General features: G+C 61.6%; 1 protein-coding gene across 4 annotated transcripts; it reads right to left on the bottom strand.

Annotated features, from left to right (window-relative positions):
- Positions 1-858: 858 nt before the first annotated feature.
- Positions 859-20242, bottom strand: FMNL1 (formin like 1). Of its 4 annotated transcripts, none has more exons than XM_075036195.1 (26): positions 19130-20241; positions 12715-12798; positions 12370-12453; positions 12215-12288; positions 11535-11618; positions 11141-11281; positions 9765-9873; positions 9444-9520; positions 9280-9373; positions 8861-8935; positions 8376-8486; positions 8124-8273; positions 7930-8031; positions 7558-7816; positions 7032-7331; positions 6791-6912; positions 6099-6301; positions 5585-5819; positions 5411-5479; positions 5190-5270; positions 4541-4670; positions 4271-4434; positions 3914-4015; positions 3538-3636; positions 3225-3348; positions 859-2455 (listed from the first exon to the last, which is right to left on the bottom strand). In XM_075036195.1, the coding sequence occupies exons 1-26, from the start codon at positions 19289-19291 to the stop codon at positions 2352-2354; spliced, it is 3339 nt and encodes a 1112-aa protein (XP_074892296.1). In that variant the 5' UTR covers positions 19292-20241; the 3' UTR covers positions 859-2351. The 4 variants fall into 4 exon arrangements, with proteins under 4 accessions (XP_074892296.1, XP_074892297.1, XP_074892294.1 ...); XM_075036196.1 differs by having other exon boundaries at positions 3544-3636; positions 19130-20239; XM_075036193.1 differs by having other exon boundaries at positions 12215-12453; positions 19130-20242.
- Positions 20243-20865: the final 623 nt, after the last annotated feature.

Here is a 20865-nt window from a genome sequence, read left to right as displayed (position 1 = left end):
TCTGTTAAGTCAGCACAGTGGACTAGAGGTGTGCTGGTGGTATTGCCGGTGAGCGAGTGAGATCAGTTATCTTGAAACATAAACCCCAGATTGAAGTGGCGGGGGGCGTTGCTATCACGTACCTATGCTTGTGCTGTGAACACAGAAGTCAAATCAGTTGTCCACAAAAAAAGGTGGGTGTTTTGTCACTAGACTTTCCTGTAAAGATACAGATCAGCTTAGGGAATTACTAAACCACCTCTTGTCTCTGAGGAAAGCCCAACGGAGCAGCTCTGTAAAATAGCTTGTGTTGGGCCTTTGCCCTGGACCTTTGGCCTGGAGCTAGCCTCTCCCCAAGCCATCTGCTCCTCCATGCTGTGGACGGCAGAAGCTGTGACCTCCTCGCCCAGGTAGCTCAGCAGAGATAGGTACGTGTCTGTGCAGGTGCCTGGGGTCTGGTAGCCTTCTCCTTAGGGACTCTTGTGTACTAAGAAGCGGGACTGCCCCTTGGAAGAGCCACAAGTCCTGGCTTTTCCCTTCTGTTGTCCTGTGGCACTCTTATTGCTCATGTTTTCACCCATTAGATTACACCTGCCTGGAGGCTGCCAGTCCTGGAAGGATCTGCAGGGCTGAGCAGAGCCTTAAAGTTACCCTACTCTCAGCTGCAGTGATGGGCAAGTCAGAAATACGTCTTCCACTTAAAAATGCTCAAAGGACCATGGTCACCACTCCTGGCAGCTGTTCCTTACGCAGGAGGTCACGCATTGGTAGCAAAGCAACAAGCAGCAGCTCGTGCATCCATCCCTCCCTCCCTCCATCCACTGCAGCATCACCCCCCCATGCAAAGCTTCACCTCTTCTCACAGACAAGTGCTTTATCCTTAGAGTCATTTTATTACTAGTTCTGCTTTAGATTAAACAGGCCTTCAGTATATAAAAATAATGTATACAAATTAGCAGTTAATGTTTTACATTTCTGGCTTAAAGGCATTTATAAGTTACGCATTCATTTCCCTTCCCTCCCCTTTGAGCTTGTGTGTGATACTGAGCCGGTTGGCGCTTAGCATCTTAATTACAGCAGGAAGCAGTCGCTGCTCTGGCTTACAGCGAGGACTTACCCTGGTCTAAAAGCTGGGACTAGCGAGAATGTACACGGCAGCCACGCATCCTCGCAGCAGGGCAAGCAGGGGCCGTTTAACCAAGTAAATGCATTAAGAGGTTAATTGCGATAGTGCATGGTTTGGCTTTAATGATCAGCAGCAGGGCAGGGGAGGAATCAAGTCCAGTGCGTTATCTGGAGGCTTGTGCAGCTCTCTGGCCTCTCTCCTGCGTGATTTCAGCTGTGACCCTGCAGCATTCTGGGATCGTGGTGTTTGCTGCAGGGGCTGGAGGCTGCCCAGCACCTGCTGCATGTCGCATCCTTCAGCTGCTGCCTAATGGGGAGCAGCCTCGTGCTCCCCGAGGGCTGATGGTCACTGTTACCTCCGAGAGGCTCCAGCCCCGACAGCAGAGGTGGATGCCAGGGATGCAGGAGGGCAGAGCTAGGTACCACCTCGCAGAGACTTGAGGATAGTAAATCCTTGACCCTGCTGCTGATGGTCGTAGCTACAGAGCCTCCGCTGCGGTGAGGAACAGACTCATCGCAGCCTTACGATCCTAGTGAGACCCTCGATATAGGTGCTCCAGTCCCTGCTCCCGTAGCACAGAGAAATTTTAAGGAAGACATATAAAATGACTGTAAAATAGCACCCCTGCCAGCTCCTGGGGTATGGGAAGTGCCCAGGGTGGGATCTTTGCAGCAGGCCTCTCGCTGGAGAGGAGGTGCAGCCCATGCCTGCTCGGCTCTGCAGCGGAGGAGAACACAGGTCTCAAAGGGCTGGGGGAGGTAGGGGGGATGTGCAGGGACTGCTGCATCCCTGGCTTACAACCCTCCTCCCCTCCCGCAGCGGGAAATCAAAGGCACCAGCAAGCTGAAGAGTGGGGCACACCAGTGCGCAGGGCTGACCCTGAGATGGGTGGGTGATGGAGTAGCTCTGGGGTAGGGATGGGGCAGCTCCTCTTTTCCTTCCAGGACAAGTTGGGGCCCTTTCTGTGCTCCCCCCTCCCTGCCCATCCCCAGGAGGGTCTCCCAGCCCTGCCAGCCTGGAGGAGAGGAGCTCGAAGGCATTGCTAAGCAAGCACCGGGGGATCCCTGCGCCAGACCCAAGGGCATGCAGGGTGGGAGCTGGCGCGCTAAGCGGCTGGAGCAGCTAGGAGCGGGCACTGTCCCTTTGCCCCATGTCATCCCAGGCCAGCGGGTTGACGTCCTGCGATCCCATCTGCATCGGGAGGATGGTCTTGTCCCGGTCCTGGCAGCTGCAGGGACGGCGCCGTTCACAGCGAGATGTCCGGCGTCGCCTGCAGGCTCTGCCCCGCAGCCCGTTTCTTGGCGCTGCCACGGCCCTTGTCTGCGCGCCGGTAAGGGTTGTTCCGCAGATCTGCACCGGGAGAAAGCGCAGAGGCTGGCTGAGCTACGCCTGCCCACCCCGGTGAAGGCTGGGACCCAGTCACCCACCACCGCCCAGGAGTCACCCCGTTTGGGTACAAGGATGCTCAGGAGAAGCCCGACCTGCTGCACGCAGAGACAGGAGGAGCAGCAGCTACGAACAACCAGCCTATGGGTCCCCGTCCCTCGGCTCTTTCGGTGCCCAGCACCGTACCGTGGGACTGGGGCTGATGCCGTGGTGCCCCTAGGGTTGGCTTTCAGCATGGGGCAGAGTCTGGCCGATGTGCCACGCAGCCAGAGGTGACGATGGGCCGAGAAACCCAGGAGGGTGGCAAAGTCTGGCAGCCCCTGCCTGCACTCTGCCCTCACCCCGAGCCCGGCTGCCCCCACGTTACCTACAGAGGACTCTCCTCATTGAAGCTCACATCGCAGAAGAGCCGGGACGAGCGCTTGCCCGTCCGGGCCGTGAAAGGAACAGTTTTCAGAGCTGAGCAGAGCAATCCAGAGAGACAGTGAGGAGGAGGAGAGAGGAGGAAGAAGCAGAAGAGGAGGAAGAGATATGAGACAGGGTAGAGAGCACTCAGTACCTTTGCTGCATAGGATGGGAAAGTGCTACAGGTGGGTTTGGTCCCCACGATGGGACTTGGTGGCCCTCCAGCTCCAGGCTGACAGCCCCCTGCAGCCCCCCGTCACTGAGGGTGTCCCCGCTGGCACGGAGCCTGGAGGGGATGCCCGGCCACTCACCTGAAATAATCTCTCACCTGAAATAATGTCCTCAATGGCCCCGTCTTTTCCTTCATAGATGAGTGGCTCCTTCACCATCTGCTTCTTCTTCAGCTCAGCGATCATGTCCATCTGCTGCCGCCTCGCTTTCTGGATGGGCAACTGTGGTTGGGGACAGCACGGGGTGAACAGCGTGACCCTCTGCCGCACCCCCAAAGGAGATGGGGTGCCCCCATCTTCACCCCCCCCCCCAGCTCTCCCTCACCAGGACCTGTTTTGCCCTTCCCCACCACACAGCCCTCTCAGGGCTGGAGCAGAGCTGCCCCACCAGGACAGAGGCATGTGGGTCACCTTCACCTCAGGCTGGTCCTCGCTGCCAGGGGAGCCAGATTCTGCCTCTTTGGCTGCGGCCTCTTGTTTCTTCCACAGTTCGATGTCCTGCTCTGCTTTCTTGGGAGAAGTGCAGGGAGGATGTGCTGAGCCAGGGGGGTCCTCCTGTGGGACTGCAGCCCCCCCTTCCTCTCCTCGGCAGCCCCCAGCTCACCCCAACCCAGCTCCAGCATCTCCGACCGCCCCAAAGGGCAGCACCGAGCCCCAGGGCCTCCCTGCCCCATGAGCCCCGTCTTGCATCTGGCTTTTGCTGATTACTCCAAGGTGGGGTCAGACCCCCCCAACCCCAAATCCCCTCCAGCCCCCAGAAACAGGGCACCCCCCCATCCCCTCCTACCTTGTAGGCTCTGATGAAGCGCATAAACATGGGGAAGAAGGTGGTGGGGGGACTGGTCTTGGGGTTCTCCCCGAAGTACTCCACAGCTGACTCGTATGCCTCCTGCAGGCAGAGACACCCCGATCCGGGGGGCTGGGGCCAGGCAGCACCGCTCCATTGCCCACTGCCTCCTTCCAGCCTCTCCCACCTCAGCATCCTCCTCCGTATCCCCCCCGGCTCTCCCACAGGAGCCACATCCCAACCAGGACCCTCTCCCATGGGGCAGAGGTGTGAGCAGAGGGCACCTCAGGGTGTCCCCGTGCAGGAATGGGGGGGACCAATCCTGCCCCATGACCCCACACTACCCCCAGCACCCACCTTGGCGGTTTTGCTGTCAGCCTGCAGCTTCTCCATCACCTCCGAGTTGACCTTGAGGAAGTCCTTGAGCACAGGGCTGTCATCCTGCCGCATGAACTCCTTGCGGGTCAGCTCCATCCCCTGCTGCAGGCTCCGCACGTCCTGCAGCACGCTGTCCAGGGAGACTGCGGGAAGGGCGGGCAGCACCTGGGTCAGGGCAGGCTTGGGGAGCCCCCGCACTGGGGCTGCACCCTGCTGTGACACCCCTAGTCCGGTGCCCATGGGTGCTACCTGTGCCCGCCTTGTCGAGGAAGTGCAGCTCCGTGTGGAAGCCGGTCAGCTCGGGGTACTTCTCCATGATCACCCGCACCAGGTAATGCAGCAGCGTTTGCTTGCGGTCCGTCGACTTCATCTCCAGGAGCTGGGAGAGAGCAGCGTCAGCCCCAGCCCGCATCCCACCTCACCCCTGCTCAGGGCAGGCTCTGGTGGCTCTCTGCCCAAGGCTGGTTCTGCATCCCTCCATCTCTCCGTATCTGGTCTCTGCATCCTTCCGACCCCACAGCTAGTTCTTGTGTATGTCCATCCCTTTAGCTCCTCCCCATGCCTCTCCAACCTTAGAGATGATCTCTTCATCCCTCCATTCCCACAGCTGAGTCCTGTGTCCCTCCGTCCCCATGGCTGGCCCCTGCATCCCTATAGCTCCTCCCCATGCCTCTCCAAACCCTATAGATAGTGCCTGCATACCTTCTTCCCCATAGCTGAATCCCGTGTTCCTCCACCCCTATAGCTGATCCTTTCATCCTTCCATCCCCACAGCAGGTTCCCATGTCCCTCCTTCTCTACAGCCGGTCCCTGTGTCCCTCCATCCCCAAAGCTGATCCCAAGGCAGTGACAGTGCCCCTATACACCAGCACACCGGGCAGCCCCGCGCCGACCCTACCGCATCCAGGCTCTGCAGCCGAAAGCCATAGGCTGCTCCACGCTTGCTGCTGTTCATGTAGTTCCCAAAGGCCAGGACAATCTGCAGAGACACAACGGCTTGGGGACACGATCCGGCACAGATGGGGCATCCCAGGGTGGGTACAGTGCCTACGGTCACGCTGGCAGCACCCTGCGCGCACCCGTCCCCCCGTCAGGGCCACCGCGCCCCAAGCTCCTCACCTCGAGGATGTTGCGCAGTTTGCTGGAGGACTTGAGGGACATGGAGGCGGCGATGATGGCGTTGAGTTGCTGTGGGTGGGAGGAGAAGCGTGTGAGTCTCGCCGCAGGAAGCCACCCCCTTGCAGCCCCCCCCCACCCGTAGCCACCCCACGTGCCCCCACACCCAACACCCACCGGCATGAGCAGCTGGGCCGTGTCATTGAAGTTGCCCAGGAAGATCATGACGTTCATGCGCTCAGCCAGGCGTGGGATCTTGCTGAAGCGGATCATGAACTGGTCCTCGTCTGAGAGCTCCTCCGGCGGCTGCTGCTCCCGCTCGAACTTCCCGATGAGCGTCCGCTCGTACTCGGTGGGCAGGAAGCGCAGCAGCAGCTCCAGAAAGTCGAGGCTCAGAGCTTGCTGGTCATACCTGCGGGTGGTGGGAAACCCCCAGTGCAGTCAGACCCTGCAGCAGGTCCCTCCATCGCCCCTGTCACCCATGGCTGGTTCCCATCTTCCCTTCATCCCCACAGCTGGTCCCCGCATCCCTCCATCTCTCCGTATCCAGTCCCTGCATCCCTCCATCCCCACAGCTGGTGCCATGATTCCTCCAAGCCCAGCAGACACCACACCATCCCGACCCCTCGATGTAGCTGGGCTTGCACCCGACCTTCTCCTGACCTTCTCCCATCATGGAGGGGACACTCACGTCTCGATGGCTGTGCAGATGTCCTGGATGCTGCGGCCGCCCTTGCGGAGGGTGATGGCCAGGTTCTTGGCACGGTTGGACTCCATGAGGGTCACCTTGCTGGGAGCCTTCTGCGTGGCCTTCGTCTTGAGGGCAGTGATGTCCAAGCCAGGGCCCTGAGCCTTGGTCTTGAACTGCTCCTCAAAGTCACTCATGTCCAGCTCCTGCAGGGAGACAGGGCTGAGGGCACGGCGGGGAGGTGATGCAGGACATCTGGGACGAGGACGGGGCCAGAGGACTGGGACAAGGCGGGGAGGAGTGAGAGGATGAAAGTGGAGCAAGGGGATGAGGTCAAGCGGAAGGGACGAGAATGGAGCAAGGGGACAAGGACAGGGACAGGACAAGGGGACAGGGAGGGGCTGAGGAGACCAGAGGGTGAAGATGAGGAAGAAGACATGGCCAGGATGTGAGGATGAGGATGGAGCAAGGGGACAAGGACGAGGTGACAGGAAAAGGATGGCAGATCCCATGTTGTCCCTCTCCATGGCGCCAAGGAGCTGCTCCAAACCCCAGCTCCTCCAGCAGCCACGACACCACAGATGGGTGCAAGGTGGGCACGGGGGCAACCTCAGCCTGGGTGCAGCATGGACTGGGGCGCTGGCCCAGCCAAGCACCCTGCACCCGACCCCCCCGGCCTCCCCCTGTGTCCTCACCTGCAGCACCTTCTCGTCGTTGAGCTCGGTGAAGACGGTGCCATCGATCTGGCTCGGCTTCAGTGCCACCCAGTTGAAGACGGGCATGCGAAACTTGGTCTGGATCGGCTTCTTCACCTTCACTGCGGGGTGACGGGGAAGGGGGGACACGTCACGGGGTGGGGGGGGGCCCCAAACCCACCCTGGGGTTCCCCCAGCCCTCACCTGGGGGATGTCCCCACCGACCCTGAGCCAAACTCACCTGAACTGCCAGCAGTGGGGGGGGCACCTGGCCCGGCTGGGAGCTCCCCACCGAGGGGTGGGGGTGGTGGAGGGGGGGGGACAGGGCCCTCCAGCCCCCCCGGGAGTGGCGGGGGTGGGGGTGGCACTTGGGCGCCCGGGAGTGGAGGGGCTGGGGGGGGGCCAGTGCTTGCAGGCAGTGGGGGTGCGGGGGGCGGCGGGGGGCCGGGCTCAGCCCCCGGCAGCGGTGGGGGGGGAGGAGGAGGAGGAGGTGGGGGGGCGTCGGGTGCTGGTGGGGGAGATGGGGCTGGAGCTGGAGCATCTGCAACAGAAAGAAGACGTGGGTGAGATGATGGTGGCACGGCAGGGCCCGGTGCCACCGCCACGTTCCCTCTGCCACCGAGTGACTCTGCGTCCCTGGGCACATCCCCGCGCCCCTTCCTCAGTTTCTCTGCCCAGAGACACGCTGCCACCCCGCCTCTGTGCCGGGTGTCCCCACTGGGAAGGGGACATCATGGGCTGCTGCCATCCCCCTGCACCCATGGTACCTGTGCCGGTGGTGGTGGTGGTGCTGGTGGCGATGGTGGTGGTGCTGGTGGCGGTGGCCTCTCCGGTAACCACGGGGGCCGCCGGGGTTTCTATGACGACGGGGACGATTTCGATGGCAACGTCTCCGTCGGGCCCACGCAGGATCTGCACCAACCCCTTCTCCTCCAGCTCCGCCAGCCGCCGCTCCAGCGCCAGCCGGTAGCACTCCTGGGGCTGCGGGGCCGGCGGGCTGGGTGGCCGCGGCGGGCTCAGCTGCTCCTGCAGCGGTGACAAGCCCCGGCACATCGCTGGTGTCCCACTGCACCCCTTAAACCCCGGTCCCCCAGGCACCCATCCCTTTCTCCAGTATCGTAGCACCCACGGGTGCTCACCCGCAGAGCCTCCAGCTCCCGCCGCGCCTGGCTCAGCTGCTTCTCCAGCTCCGCTATCTTGGCCATGGAGTCGTTCTCCGCATCCTGCAGCTTCTCTGTCAACTGCGGAGGACGAGGCGACGTCGCTCAGCCCCATCCCCGGCCCTCCCTCAGGGCTTGCGTCAGCAGCTCCTGCCCACGCGCCCACGTCCCACCTGGCTGACGTGCTCCTGCAGCTCCTCCATGTGCTCCAGCACGGCCGTCTTGGTCTCCGAGTCCTCCAGCATGGCCCCCACGTCAAAGACGTTGTCCAGGTAGGCTTGGATCTGCACCTGCAGCTTGTCGCTCTCGGTGAGACGGAGGCACTGCCATGGGAAAGCCGGTGGCACCATCACGGCCGGTGGTACCCACCCCCCCCCGCCAGCACCCACCCACCTCTAGCACCGGGGCGGTGCAGCATCACCCACCTCCAGGTACTGGTCCAGCCCCAGGTGGGTGAACTCGTACTGCAGGAAGACGCGGAAGTTCATGTTCTCCACCGAGTGCACCACGATGTTGATGAACTGCATGCAGGCCACCTGCGGGATGGGCATAGGCTCAGTGTGGTCACCAGCATGGCACGGTGACCTGGTAGTCCTTGGGGACTCGGTGCCCCGGGGACTGCACAGCGGATCGGTGGCCCTTGGGGACATGGTGCCCCTGGGGAATTCATGGTGGTTTCACAGTCCTAGGGACCTGGGGAAGGACCAGTGGCTCAGCAGCCCTTGGGGACATGATGCCCTGAGGACAGTTCTGTGGCTCAGAACCTCTTGGGGACACAATGCCCTGGGGACAGCACAACGGCTGGGCAGCCCTTGGGACGTGGCACCCCCAGGACAGCATGGTGGCTCGGCCACCCATGGGGACACAGTGCCCTGGGGACAGCAGAGCACCAGCCCTGCCAGCCACTCACCATGAAGTCGATGTTGGTGTCCTCATTTCGGAAATATTCCATCAGCTTCTCGAAGCGGTTCTTCTCCCCGCAGACCTGGGGTGGGAGCAGGGGGCTGAGGGCCAGGGGGGGACATGGCCAGGGTGGGCACCCAGGGGGGTGGCAGGGCAGAAGGCACCCACCGGTGATGCCATCCCAACCCTGATGGGTGCTGCCCAGCACCCAGTCTGGCTGGGACGTGGCCCTGGGGACACGTGCTGGCATGGGGACATCGAGCCCAACAGCAGGAGCATCCCCAAGCAAGTCACGGGATGGGCATTTTCAAGATGGAGGATCCCCTGATGATGCAGGGCTCTGCCACAGATAGGGAAACTGAGGCACGAACCCAGCCAGAGCACGGGTGTCAACGTGGGGACTGTGCGTCCCTGCTGGGGACTCACCTCCTTGAAGTTGTCGAAGGCGGCCAGGATGATGTCATGGCCACCTCGGACCAGGCAGACAGCGGCCAGCAGCTCCAGCACCAGTGCCTTGGTCCTGCGGAGACATGGGGCGTGAGGGGGTCAGGGCCACGGGGCGAGCGAGGGGACAGGGGGACGGGTCCTACCTGGCATTCTTGTTGTTGAGGCTCAGGGTGATCTCATTGACGCAGGCTGGGTGGTTCATCACCAGGCTGAAGCCAGACTTTGGGGGGAAAGGGAACATTAACGGGGTCATGTGTCCTCCTGTCCCCACCCAGGGATGCTCCGGGACCTTGGGACATCCCTATGCCACGTCCCCACCAGACATGAGGTTGAGTGAGGACATCTCAGAGTAAGAGGACGGCGAACGGGTCCCACCCCAAACCCTGACCCCGAAAATGGCGCCGCAGGGGCTGGAGATTTTGGGGAGCCCCAGGTGGGTCCCCGAGGACGCCGCCCTCTCCCACCTGGTAGTTCATGATGGCGCGGAGACACATGATGCAGACGTGGACGTCGTCCTTCTGGCTGACGAGGCGGGAGTTCCTCAGCGTCTTCCTGCTGTGCGAGGGGTTCAGCCTGGGCGGGCGAGAGGGCGGCTGAGCGGGGGCCGGGGAGGTGGCCAGGGGGCACAGCGCAAGCAGGGAGGGGGGCAGCGCACGGATGGGTGGCAGCAGGGGCGGGGGATGACACCAGGGGACCCGGGCATTTGCGACCCCATAGGAGAGACCCCCCAGGTCCATCCCCATCTACAAGCCCTCGGGGTGGTGGGGTGATGGGGGGGGCAGGATGGAGGTCGGGTGTCCCTCGTGTGCATGGGTGGTCTCGGAGGCTCACCGGGGTGGGTAGGAGCTGCCGGGTGACCTGGGGCTACTGTCCCCATCGCTGCCCGGGGCGCCGTAGGGGACGCTGGGGTGAACGTGGCGGAGGAGGGTGTGGATGTGCTGGTTCGAGAGGCAGCAGCTGGAGGAGCGTTAGAGCCTGCAGGACAGGAGGGAGAAACGGGGCTCCCGCGTTGCCCCTGGGACACCCAGGCTTGGGGACACGGGTGGGGGGGACAAGGGCTGGGACCCCCTGCGGGTGCCACGTCACTCCTGACCTGTCCCTGGGGCTGGGGGGGGACGCCCCGGCTCCTCCGGAGCTGCTGGCAGGCGGTGAGGGACCCCCACGGTCCCCAGGGTGCCACGTTAAGGCTCCCGGGGTGACCGCGGCGGGGTGTCCCCTGGGACCCCCCCCTGCCCACCGGGGATGCCCCACAGGCAAGGTCCCCAATGCCGGTGACCAGCAGCAGGGTCCCGCCGGGGCGTCCCCGTCACGCCAGCGCCCCGGGCCCGTCACCTACCGTCAGCGCGTCCCCCCGGCAGCGTGCAAGAGAAGAGCGGGGTTAGAAGGGGGCTGCGGGGGCGAGCGGCACCAAGCGAGAGCCACCAGCCACCGGGACTGGCTGGGGGGGGGGGCGCAGGCCCATTCCTCCACCCCAGTTTTAAACCGGGGGGGGGGTGTCGGTGGGTGGGTGTGATTTGCTCGCCCAAAATCTCAAGCACTTCCAATTTTTGATTATTCTTGGGTTTTACCCAGAGCATCCCACAACGGTCGCGGTGCCGGGCTGGGGGCACGGATCCAGCCCAGCTCCCGGCAGGCTTTATCCTTTGCGCACGCAGGGGGACGTGGCTTTGTCCCCCCCAAACCAGCGATGGGGACCCATTTTTAGGACCAGGCCTGCGTCTCCCTGCCGAGTCCCTCTCCGAGCACGATGCGGCCGGGGGTGCAGCGAGGCGGAGAGCAGGGGGAGGACACGGCGCGGAGACAGGGAAGGGGGACAGCTGGGGACGGGACCACGCGATACCTGACGGTGAGGTGCCGCACTTTGGAGGAACCCTGGGTGGGGGACAAGGAGCTGCTTTTGCTCAGGTCCTCCAGCGACCGCTCCAAGCCCTTGCCCTTGTCGGAGCCTGGGCTGCCGTTCTCGGCGCTCTCCATGTCATACCTGGTGACCCACGGGGACACGGGGACGGGTGAGACGTGGCACCCTGAGACGGGCAAACAGCCCTCTGGGGTCCCCGGGGCTGGGGGTGTCGGGGATGCCGTGTTCAACCCCAGCCATGGAGCATCCTTAGCTCCATCACTCCGATGACAGGGGACAGCACCCCCAGGGACCCCCCCCCCCCCCCCGTAGCCCCCCTGAGTCCCAGGGAAGGCTGATCCCAGCCTTGGGGAAGGGGGACCCGGTGGGGACGTACGCGACGGAGCACTGGGCGAAGGCGAGATACTCCAGCAGCACGTCCAGCCCTTTGTTCTCCTCGTTGAGGAACTCCTGGACCCAGCTGTGGGGTGCAGGGGGTTAGTAGGCTCCACCAGCCTTCCTCATCCTCCCTTCCCCCCCCCCCCAGATGCCCCAGCAGAGCCACCCGCTGGCCAGAGGTCCCCAGTGAGGGTGGGACACGCTGGGGACATGAGGTGGCACCATGAGATGGCACCTCTCCAAGGCAGGTGGGTGCCATGCTGACCCCACCTCCTGGTGCCCCAAGGGACACAGCCCAAGGGCTCCGCTGCCACTGCTGCCACCACAACAGGACAGCCCAGCCGTGGGTGGCAGGACCATGGGCACCCACGGGGGGCCGGGGTACCCAGGGTGGGCACCAGGCTCCATCCTGGCACCCAGGCGGTACCATGGTGGCACCCACCTGGCAGAGCCAAAATGGGGTCCTACAGCAACCATGGCACAGCTGGCTGATTCAGGACCCCCGTCCTTCCATCAGAGCCACCCCAGAGGGGCAGGATGAGGCCACCAGCCTCCACATCCTGCTGTCACCCCCACAGCCAGAAGCCACCGGCACACCAGTCCCTGCCCCAGCAATGCCGGGGACAGCAGCAGCAGCCAGGTGACAATGAGGACACCTCCCAGGTCCCTCTTCCTTACCCGATGTAGTTGGTCCTCAAGGAAATCTCCAGCTCCCGGAGCACCTGCGTCGACTCCTGCACTCGCCTCTTGAACTGGGGGACAGGGAGAGCCGTTGGCACCGTCCCTGCGCCCGACCTGGGATGGGGACGAGGGGTGCAAGGGGGAGCCCTCACCTTCCTGCTTACACCACCCGTGTCCAAGTAGCTCTTCAGCTTCTGGATGTAGGCGGACGGTGGGTTTTTCACCTGGAAACGTTCCTACGAGCCCCGGAGAGAGGCTGAAACCAGGCCACCCGCCCGCAGCACGGGGACGTGGCAGCCACCATGTGTCCCCCCCCGCCCCCCCCCCCCCCCGCGCTGCAGATGGTCGCGCATCAATGTTTAATCAGGTTAACAACACGCTGTCTCTCTAACAGAGATGGATGTTGGCGTTCGGCATATGCCGAGTTGATGCCCACGTTGCGAGCGGTGCTCGGGGACAGGGACGGCGCTGGGGATGCCGCGACACCCGGACCTCACCTGGTCGCAGATGAGCTCCCACTTCTTCTCGTTGTCATACTGGTTGAGCAGCTTCATCTTGTCTGGGGGCAGGTTCATGGAGTTCTGCGGGGTGATAGGTGTCAGGGTGGGGGGTCACCGCCGAAAACACCCCCCAGGGCTGTAGCACCCCAGCTCGTCCAGCACTGGGTGTCCTTGCTCAGTGGTGGGATGATGGGGACATCGGTGGGAGGATGGGGACACCACCATCTCCAGGTTGTTAGCATCCCACCAGCCAGGGACCCATCAGCAATGCCCCCACCTGGGGGTCCCCAAGGTGGAGGGCAGGGGGTGTTAATAGGGGACAGAAGGAAAAATTGGACCCGTCCATCCATGTCACGAGTGTGTGATGCTCCCAGCCTCAGCCAGCCCAGTCCCAGCAGAGCCACTTGGGGTGAGGGACAGGGACACAAGCTGGTGACACAGCTGAGGAACCCAGGAGTCTGGGTCCTGCTTGAGTGTGACGGTCACCTCCGAGTGCCCCTGCCGCAGGTGCGTGACGAGCCTGGCTGGTGAAATCAGTGTTTCTTTAGAGACATGATGTCAGTGCAGGGACTAGCGTGTCACCATGTTCCTCCGTGCCACTGTTGCACAACCCTGGCCCCCGCCAACCCCCCCGGGGCCACCCCGTCAGGATGTGACGTGGTTTCCGCTCTCTGAACGGCACAAGGCGGCTGCCAAAACTGCTCCATGCGATGGCTGGGAGCTATGGGACGCCCCGGGTGCAGCCCCTGCCTCTGGGGTGCTCGGGGATACAGCGGGTCCCTGAGGGACACCATGGGATGACCAGCAGAGCCTTTAATGGGGCACCCACCATGCCTGGGCCATGCTGGGTGCTCAGCTCGGCTCACGGCAATTTATTTTCCCAAAAGACCCATTTCTTGGTGATCCGGCCCCCAGGGAAAAGCAGGAACTGAGACTGCTGCTGGCCTGGAGAGCCCAGGCAAGCTGGCACGATGGCACATGGAGGTGATGGACAGCCCCAAGTCACCCTTACCTTCCAGTTTTGGGTTAAGGATGGGCATGTGGGGAGCATGCACTCCTGGGACACCCACGTCCTTGGGGAAAGGGGTTTGGTTGCCCACAGAGCAGCAGGTCCAAGAGGAGAGGTGTCACGGTGGTGAGCAGGAGCAGAAACCTCACCGCCCACCTCCACCGAGGACCTGTCGAGCTGCTTTCGCAAGAGACGTGGGCAGAGAGGAGCCAGCACTCGGCTGGATTTAGCCAGGGGACAGTTCGCACAGAGAGCTGGGTGGGGAGGGTAAAATTAGGCTGCGGGGTCAGAAATAGCCTCGTTGCAAAGCTGCTGGGGCCGCACCGGAGCTGCCGGATCCCGGGATGGGCAAGGTGGCAGCAACACCTGGATGTCCCCTTTGCTGGGCAGCCCCGTCCTCATGGTCCCCAAGCTGCCATCCTTGGGGTGGATGAGACCCTCCAGGAGGGCCAGGCCAAGGGACAGGGCTGTGCCGAGAGGGACCACGCACCCAAACACCCCACCCGGGGCTCCAGCAGCATCCATGGCACCGCCCCATGGGACACTCTGTTGGGTGCCCTCAGCAGAGAGGGCACGGCAGCACCCACCACGTGGACCACCTCTTCCAGGGACCACGTATGGGACCTAGAAAAACCAGGACCAAGCGTCACCGGTGGGACAGGCCCTCCCGTGGGCTCCCTGCCGCAAGGATGCAGGCGGGGCAGGGGGATGCTGGGGTTGTCCCTATGGAGGTGGCTCTGCCACCGAGCCCTGCGGTCCCTTCCTCGCAAGCAGGGCTGGGCCGGGTGGCAGGATGTGGCACGGTTTGGGTACAAACTGGGTGGTGGCTGCGTCCCGCCATGGCCCCGGGCGGGCATGTTGTGCCGGGGGGGGCAGGAAGTGGCTCCGCTGTGGTCCCCCACGTCAGCCAGCAGCACGAAGAAACCGGTTCTCATTTCCTGCCGAGGAGGGGGGGACCAGTGCTGCAGGAGGTGTGGAGCAGGATGGATGATGTGGGGCAGGGTGGGAGATGTGGGGCAGGGCAGCAGCCGAGCACCCCGGAGGTGGCAGAGGAAGGATTTGGTCCTCCTCCTCTTCCTCCTTGGGGGACAAGGATGGAGCAGCCATGGGGACTTGTCCCTAGCAGCCACATCCTACCTCCCCTCATCCAGCACTCAGCACCCTCACCCCACCCCAGCGTGGGACTTCCGCATCATTCCCCCCCCCTCGCCCAGCCTGCCAGCAGCATCACAGCCCACCGCGTTACTGAACGGGTGCCACCAAATGTCCCCCACCAACTCTCCTGGGACACGTGGTGCCACGCAGCCCACGGTGCCATCCCACCCATGTCCCGTGCCAGGATGTGGCCGGCTGGGACCACCCCCCCCATCTCAGGGTGGGTTTGCTGCGGGGTTGAGCTGGGCTTAACCCAATACCTGAAACTGAGACTGGGGGGGAGGCAAAGCAGCACCTACATTATCTTCCGGTACGAAAAGACCTTTTCATATCACAGCACCCGCAGCACCGGGGCTGCTGCCGGGGGTGGGGATGGAGCTATTTTGGCTGTCAGACACCTTCTTTTTGTTCCGCATGTGAGCAGGCAGAGCTGAGCGAAGCCGGGCTCTGCATCAAACCCCAGCACAAAAAAATTAACAGCATCCTTTACGGAAGTGTTTGCTCTGCAAAACACCGATGGGCTTGAGCGAAAACCAGGCTGAACCCAGGGAGCATCGTTTCTGGGCCATGTGCCGGGTGTGCATCCATAGAGCGGGCACAGAAAGCCTCGATGGCACGTGGCACAGGAGAGCATCCCGGTCTAGACATTGGGTACCAACCCTGCCTACTGCAGGGAAGGGGCCAGACCGGCCCTGAGATGGCAGTTTAGGGGCCTCCACCGACCAGTTGGCCACGGGAAGGACTATTGTCACCAGGTGCCCGGGCTGGTGGCCAATGGACCACCCTGCTCCTGGGATGCTCCATCCCTCGTGGCCATGGAGCACGACGCTCCCACCCAAGGGGGTTTGGGGCATCCCCAGCCTTGCAGCACCAGCCCTCCCATGGTGTCCCCTGCAGTGACCCTGACTGCCACCGGACCCATCCTCCTGCCTCTTCCCAGGGCTCAGCACCAGGCACCCAGCAGGATCTGGCCCACCCAAGGCTCTCCTATCCCCCAGCATGCAGCAAGCCAGGCTGGGTGATGCTCCCAGGACCAGCTCAGCCCACCAGGGAGTCCCTGGATCCGGCCAGGTCCCAAATCCACCACATGCCAGGCAGGGACAAGCCAGTGGAGGAGCAGACGGGTCCCCGCTGATGGCCAGATCCTGCTGCAAGGGTGGTGAGGAGCAGCTAAGGGATGGGCGGCCACTACCGCCTGCTGCTCCCGGCTCTATTTTAAGAACAAGCAGAAGCTGCTTTCACAGGCTGAGGAGACGAGCCTGATCCAGCCACCGCACCCGCATTCCCGCTCGGTGCCTGCCTGCCCACCCTGTGCCCACGCACGAGGGGATCCCTGTGCCCACGCACGATGGGATCCCTGTGCTGGCATGTCCCCCTAAGTCAGCCAGGGCCAGATCCAGGGATATGGGGGGGATTCCTGCACTGGGACACTCTCCTGATTCAGCCAGGGCCTGATCCAGCAATGTGGGGGGACTGATCCAGCAATGTGGGGGGATCCCTGCACCAGGATGCCCTCCTGATTCAGCCAGAGCCTGATCCAGTCACCCAGGGCATTCCCTGTGCCGGGACATCCTCCCCATTCACCCAGGGCGTGATCCAGCCACATACAGCAGCCCTCAGTTCACAGGCTGCTTCGCTTCCCACCCAGGGCACATGTTCCCCGTGGGGACACCCCACCGCAGCCCCCGTGGCACCCAGCCGGACCTGGCCACCGTGCCAGCGCCAAGCTGGGGCCAGATCCAGCAGAAAGCCGAGCATCAGTTTTCTTTCCCAGTTGAGCTGAGGCTGACACGGCAGCCAGGGTTCACTGGTGACCAGTCCCACTGCCAGGGCCAATAGCACATCTGCAAACATCTGCAAACATCTGCAGCAGTGACGTTTGCCGCTCTCTCCTCCAGGTCCCAGGAGAAGCGGCAGCAAAGTCCTCGCCAGCAAAACCTTCCAGCCGGAGCAGACCCCGTCCCCATCGGCCACCAGCCGAAGGCTCCAGCCGAACCCTCCCAGCTTCACCTCCACCACACCTTCGATTCACAGGTTCATTTATATATTCCTGATTGCTACCTTTTAATGTGCAAAGGGGGGAAAATCCCGACTGCTCCGGGTGGGAGCATCTGAGCATCCCCATCCTGGCAGCAAAGCTGCTCCTTTCCTCTGCTCCGTCCCAAAAAGCCACGTCGGCACATCCCAAACTGCTTGGTACGGGGACAGCCCTCCCGTTGCTCTGCCAAAGCGGCATCTGCCACAGTGCCCTAGCTGGGAAGAAGCCAATTTTGGGGGATTAAAACTAAATTCCCCATTTCTTGGCATGCGATGGGTTTATCCATCCCCTTCCTGGTGGTAGTTTGGATCCCCTGGGCTCCACCATTGGCTTTTCTGCCAGGCTTTGCCCCACAAGCTCTCCCAGTTTGGGATATCCAGCCCAAAACTGGTTTGCACCAACATGCTCTCACAACATCGCCGTAGCTGTGGCAACGTGCCGGATCCAGATCACGCCCCACCAGGAGATTCCCAACCCATCACCTCCTGCTCCATCACCGATCTCACAAGCTCAGGAGGCGGAAAAATTGAATCCCAAGTCAAGGAACATAGTTGGGGTGGGAAAGGGTGGAGGGACCCCCCCCATCCCTGTCCCCTCGGGGGTCCCGCTGCCCCCCCTGGCCATCAGAAGAGGGAAGGGAACCTGCAAAAGGAGGAAGCGAGATTGGGACAGCCGATTTCACAAGATGCCCGGTTCCTGTCTGGCCCAAACCCAGCCCCCTGGGACCCCCCCAGCTCCCGGGAAAGGGCTTTCCCTTGGGACGGAGGGGGTCCAGGTGGCGGCGAGGGTCTGGAGCATCGTTTTCCCCTTTTCTGATCGTTTTTTTGGCTTAGGATTTCCAACCTGCCGCCACCCAGCCGGGCAGAAAGCACCGTTTCCTGAGGCCTCACAGCAGCAGCGGAAGCACCCCGAGGTCCCCGGCCACCCGTCACCGCCACCGCGTCACCCAGGAGCCATCACAGGCACTGCCACCCAGCTCAGCCACCCGCTGCCCTCTGCGCCCACGGCGATGGGCGTCCCACGGCAAAGCCCCATCCTTGGGGATTTTGGGGGTCCCATGCGGATCCCCACCTTGCAAAGCCCTTCGCCATCATCCCCCCTCAGCCAGGCCAAGCTGGAACTGATGCTGCCGGTGGGAGAGAAGCGGCAGCGGCTCCGGCTGCGATGCCTGCTCCCAAATAATCCTCCTATTAAATGCCACGAGATAAAAAAGCTTCCAAATAATTTGCGCTGGGGGCTGGGATGGTGGATCCCACCAAACAGATCCCGGCGTGCCGGCAGGCGCGGGAGCTTTTGCCCGCGTCCGCTCCCAGCACGGAGTCGGCAAATGTGCTCCATCTCCCGCCCGGGGGATCAAGGGATTAAAGCAGCAATTTTTTTCCCCACTCCCAGCCCGACCCTCCACCACGGAGCATTTTTGGGGAGGGCACAGATACAGGATGGACCGTGCACCGGCTCCCGTGGTGGGACCGCGGCCGGCCCGGCACGAAGGTCACGTCCGTCCGGCCCCGCTCAAGGACGGAGAGGAGCAGGCAGGCGCTGATCTCCTGCAGCTCCGAGCGTTTCAAGGAGCTGCCATCCCACGGGAACGCCGTTTCGGCATCGCCCGCTGCTCACCCCATGGCCGGAGCTGGGGAGGCCGGGAGCGATGCCGGTGGTTTTTTCTCCTGGGGACAACGGCATCGGGGAGGAGGAGGAGGAGGAGGAGGAAGGAGGTGAGCCAAGAGCTTTGCCATCCGCCGCACCGGCTGCCTGCAGCACGCTGCCGGCTCCGGGCCCTGCCGGCTCCCCGCCATGGCGGAGCATCCCGGTGAGCCGGGGTCACCCCAAGAGTTCAGGGCTGGCTTCCCCCCCCCCCCCCAAAAAAAAACCCCATGAGAGCACCGGGGAGGCAGCACCGGCTGGGGGGCATCCCCCGGGCAGGGTCGAGCATCCCCCGGGCAGGGTCGAGCATCCCCGTGAGTAACGAGGTGGGAGAAGAAAAATTATGATTAAGACTGAAAATCATGCATAAAAATCAAATTAAATAATAGATACAATGATAGGATACGACAATATGACGGTAATAAACCCCGGCACAACTACAATAACCATAACGATGCTCATAAAAAGCCCGGGCAGATTTCGGGGCCGCCCCCCCCCGAAGCAGAGGTGTCCCCCCCCGAAGCAGGGGTCCCCCCCCGAAGCAGGGCTGTCCCCCCCAGACTCACCAGGACACGGCCGAAGCGCTCCTCCAGCTCGGCGGCGGCGGGCATGGGCTGCCGGGCGGGCGGCGGGGCGGCGGCGGCGGCCGGGGGGGGCACCGGGAGCCGGTTGTCGCGGCTCTCCCGCCCCGCAGCCCCCCCCTCCATGCCCCCGGCCGCGTTGCCCATGGCGGGGGTGCGGGCCGGAGCGGCTGGGTCGGGGTCGGGTGGGGGGTGATGGTTTTTTGGGGTTTTTTTTTTTTTGGGTCTTCCCCCCCTCCCCTCTTCTACCGCTGCTGCTCTTCGCCGTTTGCAACTTCTCCGGGGCGTTATTACGCTGTTAACGCCTCCCCCCCCCCCGCCCCGGCGGGCTGGGCTCCGCCGCGCCCCGGCCCCGCCAGCCGAGGGGCGGCCCCGGCACCTGCCGGCCCCCCCCGCCCCGCCCGGGGGCTGCGGCTACCTGGGGCCGGTCCCGGCTCTCTTGCTGGGTCGAACTGCCTCTTAGCTTGGCTTAGCGTGGCTGGTTTTTTTTTTTATTTTGGGCATGTGCTTTCATTTTATTTATTTATTTACTTTAAAAAAAAAAAATTGTTATTTTTATTTTTACTTTAGTTTCTTGGTTTATTTCATGTCTATTTCCTTCTGTTATTTACCTGGGGTTTTACTTCCATTTTCATTTTATTATTTTTCTTTATTTGATTATTTTTCTTTATTATTTTACTTTATTTTTATCTTTTTTTTAATTTTTATTTTATTTTACTTTAATTTTTATCTTTGTTATTTTATTCACTTTACATTTATTTATTATTTATTTTTTATTCTATTTTAATTTTTTATCTTTTTATTTACTTTTAAATTTTTTTATAATTTATTTTATATTATTTTACTTTATTTTTTATCTTTTTTATTTTATTCACTTTAAATTTATTTATGATTTATTTTTTATTTTACTTTTTATATTTTTATTTTATTTACTTTTAAATTTTTTTATTATTTATTTTATTTTACTTTAATTTTTTATCTTTTTTATTTTATTCACTTTAAATTTATTATTTATTTTTATTTTATTTTATTTTTTTATCTTTTTGTTTTATTTACTTTTAAATTTTTTATTATTTATTTATTTATTTTTTATTTTACCTTAATTTTTTATATTTTTTCTTTTTTTTTTTTTTTTTTAAGGGGCAGATGGGATCAAGGAGGGCAGCCAGGAGATGTTGAGCTCCCTTTCGCCCCCTTCCCCTCTCTCCCTGCCTCAGCCATCACAGGATGGAGAGCTGAGGCTGAGCAAACTCATTGCACCCCTGAGCAGCCCACCTTGGGCAGGGAACCTCTGCAGTGCGTGACACTGGATCTGGGGGCTCCCTGGGTGGGGACACCACCTAATGCCAGTGTTGGCATGGCGTGGGCAGGGGACGGCCCTGCCAGCACCCTGATGGCCCAGGGATGCTCCCACTTTGCCACCGGGCCGGGATAAAGCCGGACGAGCAGAATCACCTCGCCCAAGGGTGCCACGGGCAGGGGGCACGCAGGACGGAGCCGGCATTGGCATCCACGCTCCCCAACGGCTCTCCCGGGGGAGCCGCAGCACCCATCACCTTTGGCAGAGCATCCTGCGGGAATGTGGCAGCCGGTTTCACCCCATCAACACGCAACTCCTGCCTGCTCCCTGCCCGTGGAGAGCCAGGCATCCCCCCGTGGCTCCTGCTGCGCCGGCATCGACAACTCTAACTCCTAACCACTGCCAGGACACGAAGTGCATG

This window comes from Buteo buteo, chromosome 9, assembly GCF_964188355.1.
Source record: "Buteo buteo chromosome 9, bButBut1.hap1.1, whole genome shotgun sequence".
In the NCBI taxonomy this organism is placed as follows: domain Eukaryota; kingdom Metazoa; phylum Chordata; class Aves; order Accipitriformes; family Accipitridae; genus Buteo; species Buteo buteo.
Note: the sequence above shows the minus strand (reverse complement) of the source record. Positions and strands in the feature narration are given on the sequence as shown.